Source organism: Pseudorca crassidens, chromosome 9, assembly GCF_039906515.1.
Source record: "Pseudorca crassidens isolate mPseCra1 chromosome 9, mPseCra1.hap1, whole genome shotgun sequence".
NCBI classification, from domain to species: Eukaryota; Metazoa; Chordata; class Mammalia; order Artiodactyla; family Delphinidae; genus Pseudorca; species Pseudorca crassidens.
The window spans coordinates 34,323,820-34,342,231 of NC_090304.1; the positions used below are offsets into that span (position 1 = coordinate 34,323,820).

The 18,412-nt window shown below is 40.4% G+C and overlaps 1 protein-coding gene across 1 annotated transcript in view; it reads right to left on the minus strand.

Annotated features, from left to right (window-relative positions):
- The window catches only part of SLC17A6 (solute carrier family 17 member 6), a 38,349-nt gene extending 24,157 nt beyond the window's left edge, over positions 1 to 14,192 (minus strand). Inside the window, exons 1-3 of the mRNA XM_067749600.1 lie at positions 13,348 to 14,192; positions 10,396 to 10,648; positions 8,688 to 8,806 (exon numbers count right to left, since the gene is read on the minus strand). Of these exons, the coding sequence (XP_067605701.1) occupies positions 8,688 to 8,806; positions 10,396 to 10,648; positions 13,348 to 13,433 (458 nt within the window). The 5' untranslated portion in view covers positions 13,434 to 14,192. The remainder of the gene's footprint in view (positions 1 to 8,687; positions 8,807 to 10,395; positions 10,649 to 13,347) is intronic.
- Positions 14,193 to 18,412: the final 4,220 nt, after the last annotated feature.

The following is an 18,412-nucleotide window of genomic DNA, read 5'->3' on the forward strand; positions in this document are numbered from 1 at the left end:
GACATACTGGGGTTCATATGCCAGATCTTCCTCTTACCAGATAGTGATCTTTGGGAAAATAACTCTGCTATTCTCTGTTCAGTTCTCTCATCAGTAAAACAAGTATAATAATGTCTGCCTTATAGAGTTGCTATAAGGAAGAATGATGATATGTATAAAAAGTTTAGTGATACATATATTTATTATTCTATTTAATTCTAATTGCATCTGCCTCCTGAAATGGAAAACTAAGGCAATTATGAAGACAATTTATATTTCATATCCTCTCTCTTCCCACCCCCAATACAAATGTACTGTTTAGGGTGAGGTAGAAATTTTATACCTCAATGATCTACTTCACATTGATTGAAAAGCTCTTCTGATATTCACTCACCCCTTTCCATTTCACATAATTAGAGTGTCTCTTCTGTGTTTCCATGCAATGGAGCTGGCTTTCTATTTTTCCCCATTTTAATCTAAAAGCTAGATTTCTGGACTCTTTTTAACTATGGATTAGGAGAAGGCTGTCCTCTACTCCATCATATAAATTAAACAGTCATGCTACTGCTTGACGTCAGGAGGCTCAAAGAGAAAATTTGTGCTGTTTTTCAGATTCATTTTTACAATCTTTGTGTCTTTTGAAATTCCACTGTGGATTTTTTCAGGTGCATTTTTCAATGCCTCGCCATAGGTTAAATGTTAAACTTTAAAACATATCAAATAATAATGTAGTTTATCTGAGAATGTTTTAATGAATTGGTGATTATAGAATAGACATTTAAGACTCTATTCAGTATAATTAACCAATTACACATTTGTAAAATTAATCTAATTTCTGATTTATAGCCTGGGCTTTCCATTTTTTTTGTTTTTTGCTTTATAATCCATTTCAGTTAAGAAACTCACATAAGGTCTGATCACTGCTTCTTCCAAATAAAGGTGAATAATGTGAAGAAAAATAAAGAAATATTATATTTTATATTAAAAAACTTTTTTAGAAATAAATTCCCCCAAATAAATATTTTTCCATTTTTAAATAAATTTTTGATTTTCTGGCTTGTAAATCTAGGTTATCTATAATATCAGGCAGTATTTATATCAGTATATGTAATATCAGGCAGTATATTTATATCAGTGTACTTATATTTATGTTAATACCATATATAAAAATAAACCATCAGTGAAAATTCTAGCAAATTACACGAATTTTTTAGCAATAAATGAAACTAATATATTGCTTTTGCTGAACAAATAGTCAAACTATCTAATTAGTAATTAGATAAATATTGCTGAACTTGAAGTTCCAAGTAATAAGATGAATCTCAACTAAAATGATATTTTATTCTGTTTAAAGCCCTTCTCCTTATAATTGGCAGCTAAAGTGCTACCTTGAAAACCCACTCCTGGTGCAAACATAAGTAAGTAACTGGGTTGAGAAAGAAAAGCAAAGAAATGTGCAAACTAAATATGAAAAATCTTAACTTTTCTGTGCCTGAAGAACAGGATTAGAAACTGATGGGTGCTCTAAATGTCTCAAAGAACATCGTTACAATTTCTGTGAAATGAAATAAGAGCCATTTGCTTATTAAGATTGATTTTCAAAACGATAAACCACTTGAAAGCTACTTAAAATTGTTGTTTTCCTCATGGTTTCTCTTGCAGCAAATGACATACTAAGATGAATTCAATTTGCTTATTTTCAAGTTAAAACCTCATTTTACTTGTTTCTTTTCTGCTTGTTATATACACACACACACACACATACGTACACTCCAGTATTCTTAAAGTGATTATATGTAAGATAATATAATCATTTCACACTGTAAGACAAAAAAGGGAAAAGAAGTGTGTGTGTGTGTGTGTGTGTGTGTGAGAGAGAGAGAGAGAGAGAGAGAGAGAGAGAGAGAGAGAGAAGATAGAGAGACGGAGAGAGAGAGAGAAGATAGAGAGAGGGAGAGGAGTTTCTATATTACCAAACGGATTGCCAGAATTGAGAGGCATATAGTATCCCTGATACAGAAATGTTTGGAAAAGCAAATGCAGTTGCTGAGAACCGGCATCACGCCCTGCCTGATGATTAACATTCATTGTGACCCAGAGTGAGTTAGCTGTGAAATTCCCAGTCATCTTCTCTTTCTATGACCCATAGCCACAAACAACCTCACATATCAAGCCCACCCGACAAGGATTTGCCCGGAAGATGTGACAGGAACACTGGTGACTTGTCATTTCTACAGATGATATCTATTTTCCCGGAATCAATCAATCAGTTTCCATTTGCGTAGGGGCTTGTCACTTAACAGGGATCTAGTGTTCCTCACCCCAGGTGTGGCACTAATCCTCTTCTAGAGGGTCTGCAGGAATAGACTGATTCAGGCTGTTTAATGGATTTAATCTAATCAAATCAGGACTCCAGTGCCTCCCTTTGTCACATCTGATGCCCCCATTCCCAAATTAAAAAAGGAATACACAAGCACAAGCCAGCCCTCTGGGTCCCTTGGTACCTCATTATGTTGTAAAAATGACTTCATCACTCATGACAGAGAAATTAGACAGCCCCAACAGTGGCATATGGCAGCGGGAGAATCATTCTACCAGCTGCCCACCTGACTCTCTCCTCCCTCAAAATCACGTCCCTCCCCCCAGAGGCTGCTTCTGCACTGCAGTAGTAGGCTGTGGCAGCCGCAGGGGAAGGCAGACCTAGTAAGGGTGGGAGGAGAGGAGAATGGAAGGAGAGAGAAGCGTGTGTCAGCAAACCACGTGCAAGCCCTTAGGGACCCCTCCTCCCAGATACATCTATTCATCTCCTGGAAAGGGTATTTTCTTTTGTCAGAAGAAAAGAAGGCCTCTTCTGCATTGCCCCAGATACCTAACCTATAGAGCCCACAATGGGAAGATGGCTAGATGTTTGATAGGCAGCTAGATGAGTGAAATAGAGATAGTCACCTCTGGCCCTGAAAGACTGGAGGACTATAAACCAATTCCATCATAGCAGGATGGTGGTCTCTTGCAGCAGGCTTTATGAAAATAATCTGAATTATTTTCTCACCAAAAGGAATTTGCAAATATTTCTCACTGGAAGTGTTAAGAAACCCCTGCTTGCAATCCACGTTACAATGGATAAGTAAGTGTAGAGGAAAAAAGATGATAGGAGAGAGAGGGAGAGAGGGAGAGAGGGAGAGAGGGAGAGAGGGAGAGAGGGAGAGAGGGAGAGAGGGAGAGAGGGAGAGAGGGAGAGGGAGACAGTGTTTGGTGATGAGACTTAAGAGTCTATTTCCAATGCTTATTACTATATATAAAGCCCATCTTCATTATTTTATTTCTGTGAAAGAAAAATGACAGAATAACACCAGTAAAATTATTTCTTTCTGGACTTAAAATATGAAGATGTGTTTAAAATATCTTTGTTCATCTTCCTAAAGATCATTCTCACATTTTCATAATCAGGCAAGCCATATATTTACCTAAAGTATATCAAACTCCACTTACATAAATGCAAATGCACATTAGTAAACAGTTCTATAATCCATGTATTAAAATTTGTTCATTTTTAAGTATAAATCTTCTCTTTTTTATATCAGTAGTACAAACTGAGCTGTATCAATCAAAATTGCAAGGAAGAACCTCTTCTTTCTTGCAGACAAAAGTTTTAAGCTATCCCAGTCACGCTCAAACCTCTTCAATCTTCTAGAAGCTCAAACTCCCAAAGGGCTGCATCAGGAGAAAAAGTTCCAAATACCACGTTTTTTCCTCCAGAAAAATCACACTATTTGTCTAAGTATTTATCAAGTTTGGATTTTGCCTTTTGCAGGGAAAAGAACAGAAGCACTCAGGTTATGGCCAAATAATTTGGGAGCCAGTACACACACAAAAATACAGTATGTTTCTCCTGCCACGAAAATCTAAGAATCCCTTGGGCCTGCTAAAGCCTTCTCTCTCTAATTCGTGGATTTCTGTCCTGGATTTGGGACATGATAGATTGCAGGCACTCATTCAGAGAGCAGAGGGCTCAGCTTGCTACTGAAAGTGAACTTTGCCATAAAGCAAATAATATGAGGCAGGGATGATACATTTCAACATAGAGAGAGCCTGTGGTCATGTATTACTGGACACCTGAGTTTTAGTCACAATCTCTTTGTGACTTTGAGCCAGTCACTGCCTCCCTGATTCTCCATTTCCCTTCCCGGTGGATAAAGTGAGAGGATTGGATTAGATGAGCCCTGTCCAGGTCTAATATGGGTTCTTTCTGTTATAGGGAGTTCACTATATGCTACACATACATGTGATCCTCAGTCTCTTATCTGAATAAAGAACTGTTTTCTCTTTAACGAAAGTCAAGTTAGAAACTCAAGAAATACCTGAAAAGGTAAAATGTTGCACTTGGAACTGAACCCTCTTTGAATAAAGGATAGGGGTGGGGGAAATAATCTTTAATTTTCATCAGAGAAGACTAACCTCAAACTTAAATGGATTTCTCTAAGCGCATTTATAATGCCTGGCCAGAATTCAAAGATTGCATGCACTGAAATACTAGCACTCTCTACACTCTTGGCTATAAGTAATTTTTTAAGACAGCCCTTTACAAGCCTTCAAATGAGACTTATGACATTTTCAGTGAACAATAATTTTAATTGTGAAGTGTGTATGGGAAAATAATTTTAAAGGCAGAAATCTGACATGTGAAAAGAGGTATTTTTATCACAATAGAAATAATCTTTTTGCATTACTAATACTTACAGCAAATTTAAACACAAGTGATATCGAGTGATCACAAGAGGTTTTTTCTTTCAATTTTTTCTGAATTAAGATGTGATTGAAAATAAATGATAACAGCCAACAATTATTGAGTGCCAGGCATATCTAAGAACTTTACACATATTCTCTTAATTAGCTGTCATGATACTCATATCAGGTAGATAGTTTGATTAGCTCCCTTTTACAGAAATGCAAACTGAGGCTCAGAGATGTTAAATAATGTTTTAAGTCATTCAGTTATTAAGTAATACATTCAGAAGTCTGAACCCATGCCATTTGGCTTTAGATCCTGTATCTTAACCACTATGTAATATTGCCTTTTGTAAAAGGTGCAAAACACTTTGTGATGTTTATTTCATTTATTCCACAAGTATCTATTATGGGTCAGGGTCTCTTTGGATAGAGCAGTGTAAGTAACAAGGACAAAACTGCTTGCACTCATGGAGCTTACATTTTATTGTAGGAAGGCAGTTATTTCTTAGTTATAGATCAGAAAGAAAAATAGCGGTATGATAGCTGGCAATAGTGTTACATAAATAATTAAAGCAGAGTTGGGAAGTCAGGAGGACAGAAGCAGAACAGGGAAATTTTTTAAACAGGGCTTAAATAATATTGCCACCTAGACAGAGGCAAGAAGAGTCTTTGTGAATACAATATCATCCATTAAAAATATAGTGTTGACCAAACTTCCTTTGGTAAATCTGAACCTCTTTGGTTATGCCTTTGTAAAAATTGTGTTGTTTCTCCCACTAAATACTTGACCAGGTTCCTCATCACTCTCTAAATGCAAGATAAAGATAGTTTTTTTAGCAATTTCACGTTCATAAATTTTTGAGTTACTGTAAGCCCTATGCTCTTTATTGTTTAAAGACAAAATTAATTTGCCTCCAATACCTTCTTATCACTGTATTAAATGTTCTCATCTTAAACATTACAGATTTTGTGAGGAATCTTCCTTTGATTCCCCACTCTAAAGCCCTCCATGGATTTGACTAAATTCTCTGGCCCAGGATGTGCATTAGCCCTTTAAGGAAAGGCAAAAGAAAAAAATGATGCAAGAGGTCTCCCTGAGACCCAGTTTCCTTTCGCTGCTACTCTCCCACCTTCTCTCCTCATTGAGCAGGACAGCAAGCATACTTAGAATAGGACAAGAAAAAGGACCAAGAATCTGTATTCTGACCAAGAGTAGGGCTGCTTTTGCTTAATCCATGAAATGGAGAAGCCAAATTATCATTTGTTTTTCATTGAGAAATCTGCCAGGAAGTGTAACCAGAAGCCCTTCTCTCTAGAGGAACTGTCTCCACACACTTCAGTTCCTCTGCTCTAGTTCCACCCACAATGCTGATGGCAAACACTTTCCAAAATGAGTTTCTTTTACACCTAGAGGGAAAGGACTCTGTCCCCAGTATCTCACTCAAGGGAAATCTTGTTCTATTATTAAATGATCTATAGGGAAGGGAGAATGGGTATACAATGCCTGTAGGTGGAAAACTGGTCTTGCTGTGTTGTTTTTTACTGTTTTTGAAAAAGGAAATATACATCTTTCAAGCAAATTCTAAAAATCTTTAAAATTTTGTGTTAAAAAAGTCTTCCAAGATAAAATTCTATGTAGCATGTATAGGACTAATTGGACATTCACCAACTTGTCAATAAAGGTGTTTCTGGGTGATTATGTTATTTATGATTTTTTATTATCCTCTTTTTAATATATTTTTATTCGATATGTAATACTTTTATAATCAGAAAAGGGAATGTTATACATTTTAAACCTGTTTTCACAGGAGGCTGTATATTTCTCACTGTATGTTTTGTAATATTATTTTCAAAATAAAGCAAGTATGTAAAAATCTTAAAATGTGATAAGGAAATGAATCTATACTCTTCTATCTGTTCACAAGATTTTACAATAAATTTTGACTTTATTTTCTCAGCCTTGGAGAATACAAAGCATTGTGTATGAAAATATTGTTTCTCTTCCCTAAATATCCACTTAAAGGTAAGGTGATTTTGGATTCAAATAATAATTCTAAAATTCAGAAAATTTTTCCCTTGAGGAAAATCTACCAAACAAATTAGAACCTGAGTCAACATCAGTCTTTTCTTTACTAAACATGACACAAATGCTAGCAATGAGCTTGATTTTTTTTTTTTTTTTTTTTTAACTAAGAAAACCTGTTTACTGACCTCCCAGTGTTAGAAAGAGGGAATGCTGGAGCATCCCTGGTGTTTTTTCCTGGCAGGAAAATGTTAGCATTTTAACATTTGGCAAGCTGAAGGTTTTGACTCTGAAAAAAGACTTAAAGGCACAGCCATTATATTTTTATTTCACATTTTATTGAGTTTCCTTTTTTCTTTTTTGGTGACTTGTTGGATGTTTTCCCAATGAAGTGAAAATATTTTACATATGTATGTTTGGAGTATCTTTCTGGGAAGTTTGTTTTGCTTTAGAAAATATTTTTAGGAAAAAGAGAGATTCAAGACACTGCATTTTGGATATAAAAGTCAAAACTCTAACATGTTCATTACCAGTAATATTCCTTTACATTTTTCTGCCTTATATCAATTTTTAAAATTTATCCCATCCATAAAATTGGGTTCTCTACACAGTTAATAATTTTCAGTTTAAACTGATTCATTTTTAAAAAGAATATTTTTTTCTCCTGTTGGGTCTGAGTATTAACCATAATCATGTCAAGGTAAAGATGATATTCAAAAGGCACTATTCCTAATCTATTGCACTCTCCTCTCGACATTTTGAAGGCCAGACCAAAAATCCTCACCCTAGGGGCATTAAGCCTAAAATAAATTTCCAAGAATCTCTCCCTAGGCCTTGGAGATGACTGAGAAATCTTGCGCAGGAAAACACCTCTGGTGAATGGATTGTAGGTGACAAAAGCCAGGGAAGGGGCCTTGGAGATTTCACTGAGGGATAGGGAGCGACCAGTTTAGGAAAGCAAAGAGGAGATCAAGACTAGAGAGGTGCCCAGTTCTAGATTACTTCCCAGGAAAACTTGACCTTTTGCGGGGAGCGAGAGGGGTGAAGTCATAGGTACAGGGTCTGAAAGAAGGCCCAAAGTCTTTATTTGGGGTCTCTATGTAGCAATAACTGAAAGGGCGGAGTGCATCTTTTCTTTCTCAGCTTAACACTTAGATTCAAGAAGCATTTAGTTTTATTTATCAAAATACACACAATGAAGCAAATGAAGCTGTCTCTCACAGTCGGTGTGCCAGGCTGTGCTCCTTGACACCCTTATCCCATCAGTCCTTTCGCCTCGTATTTCGGGGTGCCTCTGCAGGTGGCGCTGGGGGCACTGCTGAGGGCTGGCGCTAGGACCTCGGCTGCAGCCACCACCGCGGCCAGGCTGGAGGCCTCTGGCAGCAGCTGAGCGCCTTCCCCACCCCCGCCCCTACTCAGCAGAGCTCATTAACAGGTGGAGTCGCACCCGGGGCGCCTGAAATCCCGCCTGGCTCCATAGAAACAAATCCTGCAGACCCAGAGCACCATCTGGGCGGGCTGTTTTTTGCGCTCTACGGGGAGGTCAGCATCACACGGAGCAGGGGCACCCGAAGGACGTGCACACCAGAGCGCAGTGACGCCCCCCATCCCTTTGTGCGCTCGGCGGCGCCGTCTCTGCTCCCCGGCTCCCCGCCTGGCCTCAGCTCCTAGCAGCCACGGAGGCACGTCGACCATTTCTCGAGAAGCAGGTTACGCCAGGGCAGGGAGGCGGCGGCGACAAAGTGCGCCCGCCGTGGAAAACCCAAATCCTTTGGGGCGCCTTATTCTGGAACGAGGCACAGTGTTCGAGCCCCGCGAGTGGGTTCCAGGGTACTAGGAGACCTCGCCCAGGAGTTCCCCAACCCCGCGGGGCCGTCGCTCCTGCCCGCGGCCTCCGCTGCCCCTCGGAGGGTATAAGTCCCACCTCCCCGAGCCCCCGCCGGGCCCGATGCTTTACCTGTTGGCGGCCAGCCGAGAAGCGATGTAGCCGCCCGGAATCTGGGTGATGATGTAGCCCCAAAAGAAAGAACCGTGGATCATCCCCACGGTTTCCGGGTCCCAGTTGAATTTGGCTTTCTAGGGGAGTAGGAAAACAAAACAAAACAAAAAACAGGTGGAGGGAGAGAGTAGAGTCAGTGCTTGGGCTGAAAATTCATGTTCAGTAATTCTCGGTCGAACAGCCCTCACCGCCCGGGGTACTCCCAGCATTCTGAGCATGGGGGTGGCTTAATTTTCGTTTCCTAACAAAATTGAAGCTGTATCTTCTTACGGAGAAGAAATGCCTCTTTTAACTGAAAAACCGTGCTCGTTTGAAATGGATTGTGATTAATAGCGAAGTTGGGCGCCCTGGCTTTGCTCCCCGACGACTGCCAGGAAGGTCGGATCGCCTCTGCGAGCGAGGAGTCATCAGGGCTCGAGTTTGGGAAATGAGGACTCCCCACGAAGGGATTCTGTTCGTTGGCTGGGGAAAGAGACACCTGACGCGGGTCCATTTAGCCGACGCCGACCACGCAGTAGTGGAATCGCTTGGAGAATGGAACCCAGCTGGAGAAATTCTGGGGAAGGGAGGTGGGGAGCTTGGGATGGAAGGTGCTGAAGTCGGAGGACCTAGTAGGAAGGATGGTCCCAGCACAATGGGGATGGGCATAGGCCAGAAAGATTTGGAAAAGCCCGGGGAAACTGGGGGACTCAGTGGAGGGGAAGGGGCTGTTCAGAGGTGGTCAGAAGAGCGGGAGAGGGTGTGTCTGAAGGTCGGGGCCTAACTCCGCCCTCACCAGCCTGGTCCGCTGCACAAGGTGAACCTTACAGTACACTGGGGAGAACTCTCTGCGCAGGAAAGATGAATGAGCCCTTATCCGGCCTGGGGAACTGAGGACCCTTATTTTTCCCCCCTTTGAATAAAATTATGAAACCAAACGCACTTTGCACTGTTTCCCGGAATACCCAGGGCCCATCAGCGCTCACAGCTTCCCATCCACAGCCCGTCCCAAATTTTGCATCCCAACCCCCAACCCTCGCTCTGCTTGGCTTACGTTAGCTCAGATCACTAAACAGGAAGTCGGGGCCCACGGGTTTCTGTGACCTTGACGTTGACCCTCCTCTCCCTAAGCGTCACCCAACGCACATCCTAAGATTACGGGACTGGCTTCCCCGTGACCCCGAGACTGTCCTGCGCTGCATCGGCTCCCCTCCGACAGTCAGGTGGGACGCTCCTAAAGACCCCTCGGCTAAAACTGCCGATGTGTGTGCACAGTTGTTTGATTTGTTTTTCGGTTTCGTTTCATTTTGGTTATGGAGAATGTTGGCGAGAATCGGAAGCCGGGGAAAATTATAACTAACCTGCTGCTCTATTCTTCCGAGTAAAAGAAAATAGTTCGATTTAGATTTAGCGGACAGTATTAAGGACCAATTCCTTGTATAAAGTCACTCTCCTCAAAAACCTAGTGAGCCAGATGTTTTATTTTACACTTTGCAGGGGAGAAGAGGAAGGCCCAGAGAACAGAAGAGACTTGCTCCAGCCTGAAAAGGGCTTGATTATACTGTCGCGTCCCAATCTAGAAGGGCAGTGCTCGAGGGGCCGGACAAGCCTTCCTCATTCAATGGGGATAGTGGGGCTCAAACAGGTGAAGTGGCTTTGCGAAACCACAGGGCCAGCTGTTGCCCACCTCCTTGATGACCTTGCCCCCGCGGTGGATGGTGCTGTTGTTGACCATGTCCACGATGGCCACGCCTAGGTTGCAGCGGATGCCGAAGGAGATGCAGAAGCCCAGGCCGCTCATGATGGCGATGATATAGCGACGTGGCAGACCGAAGCACCTGCAGTCGCACAGCGGCGCCTTCTTCTCAGGCACCTCCAGGGGCTTCCCATCCTCCGTCAGCTCGATGGTCTCCCCGGTCTCCTGCTTCTTCTCCAGCACCCTGCGCGGCACACCGTGGGGAGGCAAGGACGCCACGGGTTAGACACCCTGACGCCGGCCCTTTCCCAGTTCCCAGGACCGGTCAGGACTCGGGGGATGGGCCCTGACCTGCTTCCCCTCCCTCAGGGGTTAGGGGACTGGGGCGCCACCAGGCTTCAGGACCTCCCGGGCTCTCCAGCCTTCTTCCAGGCTCCCTCCCCGCGGCAACATCTCTTCAACTTTAATATCTTCTGTCCTATGGCAACCAGTGCCCATTCCCTCGGGATCCACCCCACAGCGTCTTGATTCACGTACACCGCCTGAGCCTAACTTTCTTGCGGGGTCTGCAGTTTGTGAGGGTGACCCGAAAGGCGCCTTCTCAGCGCCTGTGTAGACACCTCCCGCGTGCAGTGCTCTGCCCAGGCGACAGCCGCTTTCATCCAGCCACCCAGCCTCCCGAGGGCTGCTCCCTGGTGGGCGGGCCCAGGCACAGTCCTGCACCCACGCTACTCCTTCCTTCCCAGCCAAGTTGAAGGTTTCCGGGTTGAGGACACCGGGATCCAACCCCCTGCCCGCCAGCTAAGCCCTGGAGCCCCTGGCACCAAGGCCTGTCCCGTCCGGTGCCCAAGCGGAGAAGGTCTGTGAACGCTCTTTCAGTGTCACGCACTCTCCTTCCCCTTCCTCCAGCTCCTAGGATGCCAGTTCAACATTTACTCTCCTGTTACACAGCTTACTCTTTTATCCCTTGTTACTTGAGTTTGAAACAAAGGCCTCCACAACATATGGCCGACACCTAAGATTCCTACTGCCAGAACATGAATAATTAATTATTCACAATCTTGTGTCACTACTATCTCAGTTACAAACACCGAAAAATGTCATGGACCCATTTCCAAAGAAGTAAAATGAGACTCCCAGATTATACCAATGCACCCGCAAATCAACTCTGGTAAGATGTTCCACACCAAGGTAGAAGATCTCACATTTATGTTTCGTTTTGTGTTTTTTAACTTGCATAGTATTTCCTAAGATTTCACCCCACTGATTCAGTTGCTTTTAGGCTTTCCTCCTTGTGGGGAGGGGAAAGGGGAAAGCAGAGTGATAGAATGGTTTTACTAAAAGCTGATAGTGTTGTTTTGGTCCACAATATATCAGCGAAATTTCTGTTTAAAAGAAGAGGAATGTGAAGGGTAACACACCGTGGACCCTTGAGATGGATATTTAAACAAAGAACCTCTCCGTTTACGATTTGCAGATGTTTTCCAATCCACCATATATCTTTTTTCTATGTGTGCCCCTTTAAATGATTATATCCACACACAATTGTTTTCATACCCGCAGGTAAAGCGAATGAAAATTTTAGATCAATTTCAAGAATGCATAGCTTGGGAGACGGCTGTCAAGCAATTTGAGAACTACCAGAAAAAAAATGTCAAACTTCCAAATTCTACAAAATACCAACTGGGGAAACATCATAACTGCATTTGCGGCTATGTTAATACTTATTCCTAAAGCCCAATTCCAATGTTAGCGTACAGAGCAATTTATTCTAAGAGAGAAAAATTCAACTAATGTGATTTTTTTTCATATTGCCTTCATGTGCTCATATATGCAAAGTTAAACTCCGCACCTGAACTCCCCACCTGATGGCAGTTGAGCTGGGAAAGAACAGCTCTTTCCAGGGCAGCTGCGGGACTGCAGGGCCTTTGCAGTATCTACTGCCGCATAGGTGCATGATGGTGCCTACAAGAAGCCCACCAGGACCAGAGAGATTTGGAAAATTGGGAGGTGCCTTGGTCATTTTCTTTACATATCCTATACATTTCCAAAGGCTTCAATTTCTCAAATGCAAAAATTAGCGCTCTCTTAGAATCATTTATCCTTTTGTTTCTGCCCTTCTTGATTTTCACATTATTAAGAAAATGTGTATTCATTTAATATCTTGAAAAAATTTAAAGTTGTAAAATTTACAGAATAATTAGTATAGTGACTACAGGGAGGATTAAAATTTTAAATCATTTCTAGTACTTCCAAAGTCATTTTGCTGGTTATTATTATGGCTTTTCTTAAAAGCACTGTGACATTTCCCATGCAAGAAATAGACTTCTAGGAGAGGTCAAATAATTAAAAATGCATATACATTGTTTCAGATTTAAAGAGAGGAACTATTTCAGCTATCAATTATTGATATATTTTGATTCTTCTTCCTTCAGTACAGAAGGAAGATTCCACTGGGGGATTCTCTACTCAAGTGGTTTTAAAGCTGAGACCCAGCTTTCTTTTCACCACTATTCTTTGGAATTTTATTGTTTAATTTTTTAGGTGGTTGTGTTTTTTATTCATTTTTCTGCATTAAAGGAATTTAATTTGGTGTCACTATAAGCAACAAAAGAAAGGCTCTTTGAACAGGTGCAGGTCATTTCTTAATTGTAAAGGGGATAAATCCTCGGTAGGAAAGGATAAAAATCTGCAGGTACCAAAACAAAAATCACACACACACACACACACACACACACACACACACACCAGACAGGTTAATTTAGTGCAACATTCCTGAATTACTAAGTAGGTTTCCAGAGCAGCCCCGCTTCAGCAATGAGCAACAAAAAAGATTTTCCGAACATATTACAATCTCTCTAAGCAACCAGGACTTAAGGAAATAGCTCTGCAGATTTTTTTTCATGCTGAGTCCCAGGCAAACAGAGGTTTGCTTTTCCTTACCTGTAGATCTGGCCGAGGGATTTTCCAGCAAAATTCTTTAGTCCCTCTTTTCCTGGGGTCAAAATCCTTTGTTTTACCGACTCCATTCCTGCAAAGCGTGGTGTCGGCTCTTGCCAGATTTAAATAGAAATCGCTAGGAAAGGGGAGAGTTGCGCATATTGTCTTAATCGCTTAAGGTAGTTGTAGGTTTTTTCTTCTCAGCAGAACGGTATCGGTGTGCCTCTTGCAAGAGTGCGAGTGAGAGAGGGGAGGGAGAGTGAGAATGAGAATACAACAGAATAGCTGCATGCAACCCACGGGTTTCCTAATAGGAGAGTTGGTAGACACAATCAGAAAGTCTCATTGGAAGGGGAGGATCCGGTGGCAAAGGGCGCACGCAGTGCCATGGTATTTGGGCGGGTGCAGATGAGTCCTTGTCCTGGAAGTCAGTCCACTGGAAAACAATGTAAATTCCCGGTTTTGAAAGCCTTGTTGCTGTCAAATCTTCTGCCTTTTAAACGTGGGCGGAAATACCACAGAACCCTTGTGTAAGGACAAAGTCAAAAGAATAGTACTTTTTAAAATGGTGCCTTTGCGGTAAGGAGCAGAGCAATTCCAAAACTCATGGGAGCATCTTAGGTCTCAAGTGAGCGATACTGCTATAGTTTTTCCTCCTTGCCCACGACCTCCTCCCATCACGCCGGCGCAAACTCCGCTCTGCGGTAGTGTCGAATTAAGATGGAGAAAGCTTGCTGCTCTTTGAGGACGTGAGTAAATAACAGATACACGGTTCTGATTTGAGCAGCGTCAGGGAAGATTTTGTTTTCAGCACCGCTGACAGAGCCCGTCTGGGCGCTTCTCGGAAAAATTGTTCAGCACCAAGGACAGAGTAAGTTTCAGGAAAAGGGGAGGTTTCTTTTGGCTGGCCAGGTTGCCAACTTTCTAGGGGAACTGGGAGGATGGCCCTGACCAAAGACTATACTGGGGATCTTCAGGAATGGATGCTATGGAAACCAAGTGAGAAGATGTCATCATCGCCAGGGTTTGCAGGGAGCATGGTGCATTGAGCTCTGCAAAAGAGAAAGACTTTATTAAAAATTGACAAGTTACTTCTAGTTTCCTATGTTTTGCCCAGCACGCTGATGCCAGCTCTGACAGTGTTGCAGGGAAGGAAGATTACAGCACATTTTACTTATGTTTGTGTTATTTGGGGCACCGGGGCTCCCTTGAATATAAAATATATGTATACAAAGTGCATAATTATATTGTTCCTGTGTTTTGTTTTAACCCCTGATAGGTAAGAAAAAAAAGGAAGGAAGAAAGGAGGAAAGAGAAGGAGGAAGCAAGAAAGAGGGATAGAGGGAAGGAGGGAGGTGGGGGAGGGAATAGAGAAATAATTTTAAAAAGAATAGTTTTCCTGTGTTCTTGGTTAAATAAAAGAGAAGCAGTTTAATATAAATTCCTTGGAATTGTATGCTTCTTCACTTAACTAATTTTCAGCACACTACTGAAATACCAATATACTGATGAAATTTGTGGCTATACCTTGTGCTTGTTAACAAATTATCATTGATTATATTTTCAAGATTTATTTAAAATTATTTATAATCGTTTAAAATGTAATTTTTATTTTGTACCATCTTCTCCTAAAGCAGAACTACAGAGAGAAATTCATGTAAGATATTTGCTTTCACATATATAGGAATAGCATCAATGAATCTATTTCATTAAGCAAAGCAAGAAAACAATGCAAGCTTAATGTTAATTATTAATGCATTTGACATGAATCACGAACCTCTTAGATGAAATTCAGGCAAATAGTTACAAAACAGATTGTCCTTGAAACACATTCGCAAAGTCGAAATCCTTCAATTTCCTTTAAGCCAACAGGGGGAGTAGATTTTTCTTAGGGATTCTGTTACCGCATCTCAGAAGTATGGATCTAAGTACAGAATCATGTAAGAATATTACCCAAATAGGCCAAATAACACAATGAATATGCATACACTGAATGGATAGTTGAAAAAAATTTCAAAAGTAGCTAAAACTACCATTATTAAATTTAATATTTATCAAATTATATTTTCTATGAATTATAATAAAGAAAAGGATACCGGAAGCATCTTTCTCTTATTTTGTTGTGCATTAAAATATATATTTCCTATTACAATACTGAACAAGATTTTTCTAAAACTCTGGAATGCCTCGAAATAGTATCTACCCCCAAGGTGATCAACTGTAAAAAGGGAAAAAAGAAAACTCATTAAACTACCTTCCTCCAAACAAAAGATTCAAGCTTGTCAGGACTTGACTCATCAAGTGTTTTTCAAAATATCTAAGTTTTTCAAATCTTTAGTGACCAAGTTCATTAAATTTAATTCATTTGGGATATCCATTATTTTGAAATTCCAGAAAGTTATATAAAAAATAGAAGTCAAAGAAATATCTGTGAAGCTATGATGGTGACATAAAAATGATTTTTCCAAGCATTCCTGCCTAAGTTTCACCCGAAATGATTAGAGATCTAAACCACTGGCAAACTTGATTGCTAAGTCATGTGTGTGTGTGTGTGTATATATATTCATATATACCATATATATGAATGATACAAATCCAACACAAAAGCATTGTTTGTAGAGTAAAATAATTACATTCATCTTATTGAAATCAATGTCATTTGGCTCTCTCCTCCATTCTCTTGATAAAAGTGTGAGTGTTTAAATCAGAATTACTGCTAATATTAATCTATTCATACTAAAAATATTTATTTAGTGCTAAAAATTTCACTAGGTTCTGAGGCTGTTCCCTGAAAGATCTCACAAGCTGCATGGGAAATAGACACATAAATACAATGACAGATACTTCTGGGTGAAATTGGACAAGTTAAGTAACCCAGCCTGGGAGTATAAAGTGTACAGAAAAGATTTCAGGAAGTGATGTTTCCTTGTCTGTCTTAAGACTTGAAGAGAAACTTAGTCCTGTAAAAATGATGACAGCCCAGGAAATTGGGTGGGGAATGATGGTGGCACTTGGGGAGATCCCAGCCAGAGGAGAGACATCTTGAGCAAAGTCATAAACAAGGGGAAAATGTTGTATGTGAAAAATTACAAGAATTGTTGCTAGGCTACAATTTAGGCTATTCTTAACAGCTACACCCAATATTAGAGACACATACTTACATATTACTTACTAATCCAACATATTTTCTTCATGCATGGTCCCCAAATCCAAACACTGAACATGTACTTTTGTGACCTTACTTTCACCAGATTTATCTTTATGCAAGGAAATATTAGTAGTTATACATATGGCATTCATTTAGGGACATTGAAAAAGTCTTTCATTCTCTGGACACCTTCCCTTACTGTTAATATTTTCCATCCAATTTTAGCCTTAAATTACATTATTAGGCAATTCTTTCTCTGGTAGAGTTGTCCCCTTTATCCAAGCACTCTTAGCAATAAAAGGAGAAGGTTTCATTGACTATAACTAACGTGTGTAGTGTTACAATTTATGAATGACTTTCATTTACATTATCTCATTTATTCTTTGGAATGATTCTTCAAAATAACTAATTTCATTCCCAGTTTTTTTTTATTCCCAGTTTATTGAGGAGGGAAATGAGATTTAATGAATTGCCTGAAGTCATGCAACCAGTGATGAAGAAGCAGTATGGGTTAGAGTAGTTTTTCACCATTTAAGATTTTGTTAAAATACAGATTCTGATTCAATAGCTCTACAGTGGAGCCCAAGATTCAGCAATTCTAACAAGTTCAGGGCTGCACCTGTGGATCACGATTTGAATATCAATGGTGTAGATTATGAAATGTGAAATCAGCTGACCTGAGTTTGGGTCCTGGCTCTGCTGATTAGCATCCCTGCAACTTTGAATCAATTACTTAACTTTAATAAACTTTGGTTTCCTTATTTGTACAAATGAAGGCTTGCAGTAAGTGATCTCTATCAACCCTTCCACTTATAAAAGTCTCTGACTTTTTCATTAATTTATTCATTGATGTAGAACAATATTTTCTTCATTTCTTCCACCCTAAGATTTTTTTTATTGTATTTGAACTAAACAGCTAATAATGAACTGAAAAAAAAAATGCCAATGATATAGAGAAATATGTTCCTTTCTGAAAGTTCTATTTTCTTACATATTTAAAGAAGTCAATTTATTGTTTGTGTTTTACTGAGTATTTTTAAGTTTTATAAGCAATTGTTTAAATAATTGTCATCATAGTAGTCTTTGAAATTTACATACGATATTACCCAATAGCAATGTTACGTTTGCATTTGTTTATATCTTTGTGGTAGGAAATACTTTTGAGAGATCATTTAAATGTCTTGCAAATGTTGCCCTCTGGTGGAAGGATATGTTATTATTTTAGAAGCAATTGTCTTGAATTATGTAATTAAAACTGTTTTCCTTCCTTCCTTCCTTCCTTCCTTCCTTCCTTCCTTCCTTCCTTCCTTCCTTCCTTTCTTTCTCTTTCTCTCTCTTTCTTTCTTTCTTTCTTTCTTTCTTTTCTTTCTTTCTTCCTTTCCCTTCCCTTCCCTTCCTTCCTTCCTTCCCCCTCTTTCCTTCCTTTCTTTCTTTTCTTTCTTTTTCTTTCTTTCTTTCTTTCTTTTCTTTCTTTCTTCCTTTCCCTTCCCTTCCCTTCCTTCCTTCCTTCCCCCTTCCTTCCTTCCTTTCTTTCTTTCCTTTCTTTCTTTCTTTTTCTTCTTTCTTCCTTGCCCTTCCCTTCCTTCCTTCCTTCCTTCCTTCCTTCCTTCCTTCCTTCCTATCTTCCTTCCTTCCTTCCTTCTTTCTCTCCTTCTCCTCCTCCTTCTTCTTCCTCTTCCTCTTCCTCCTCTTCTTCTTTTCTTCTCTTCCTCTCCCTCCTCCTTCTCCTTCTTTCTTGGCACTTGTTAAATTAAAATCTACACCTAAAAATATGAACATCCTCTGTGGGCAATATGTTTGCAATTACCTGACAAAATACTAAATGTCCTTAGAAATAACTTGGCTGTCTGGGAGTCCCTCAGTTAATGAAAGAGTCATTATAAAGAAACTTCACTCTGTTAAGATTTAGAAATGACGTGG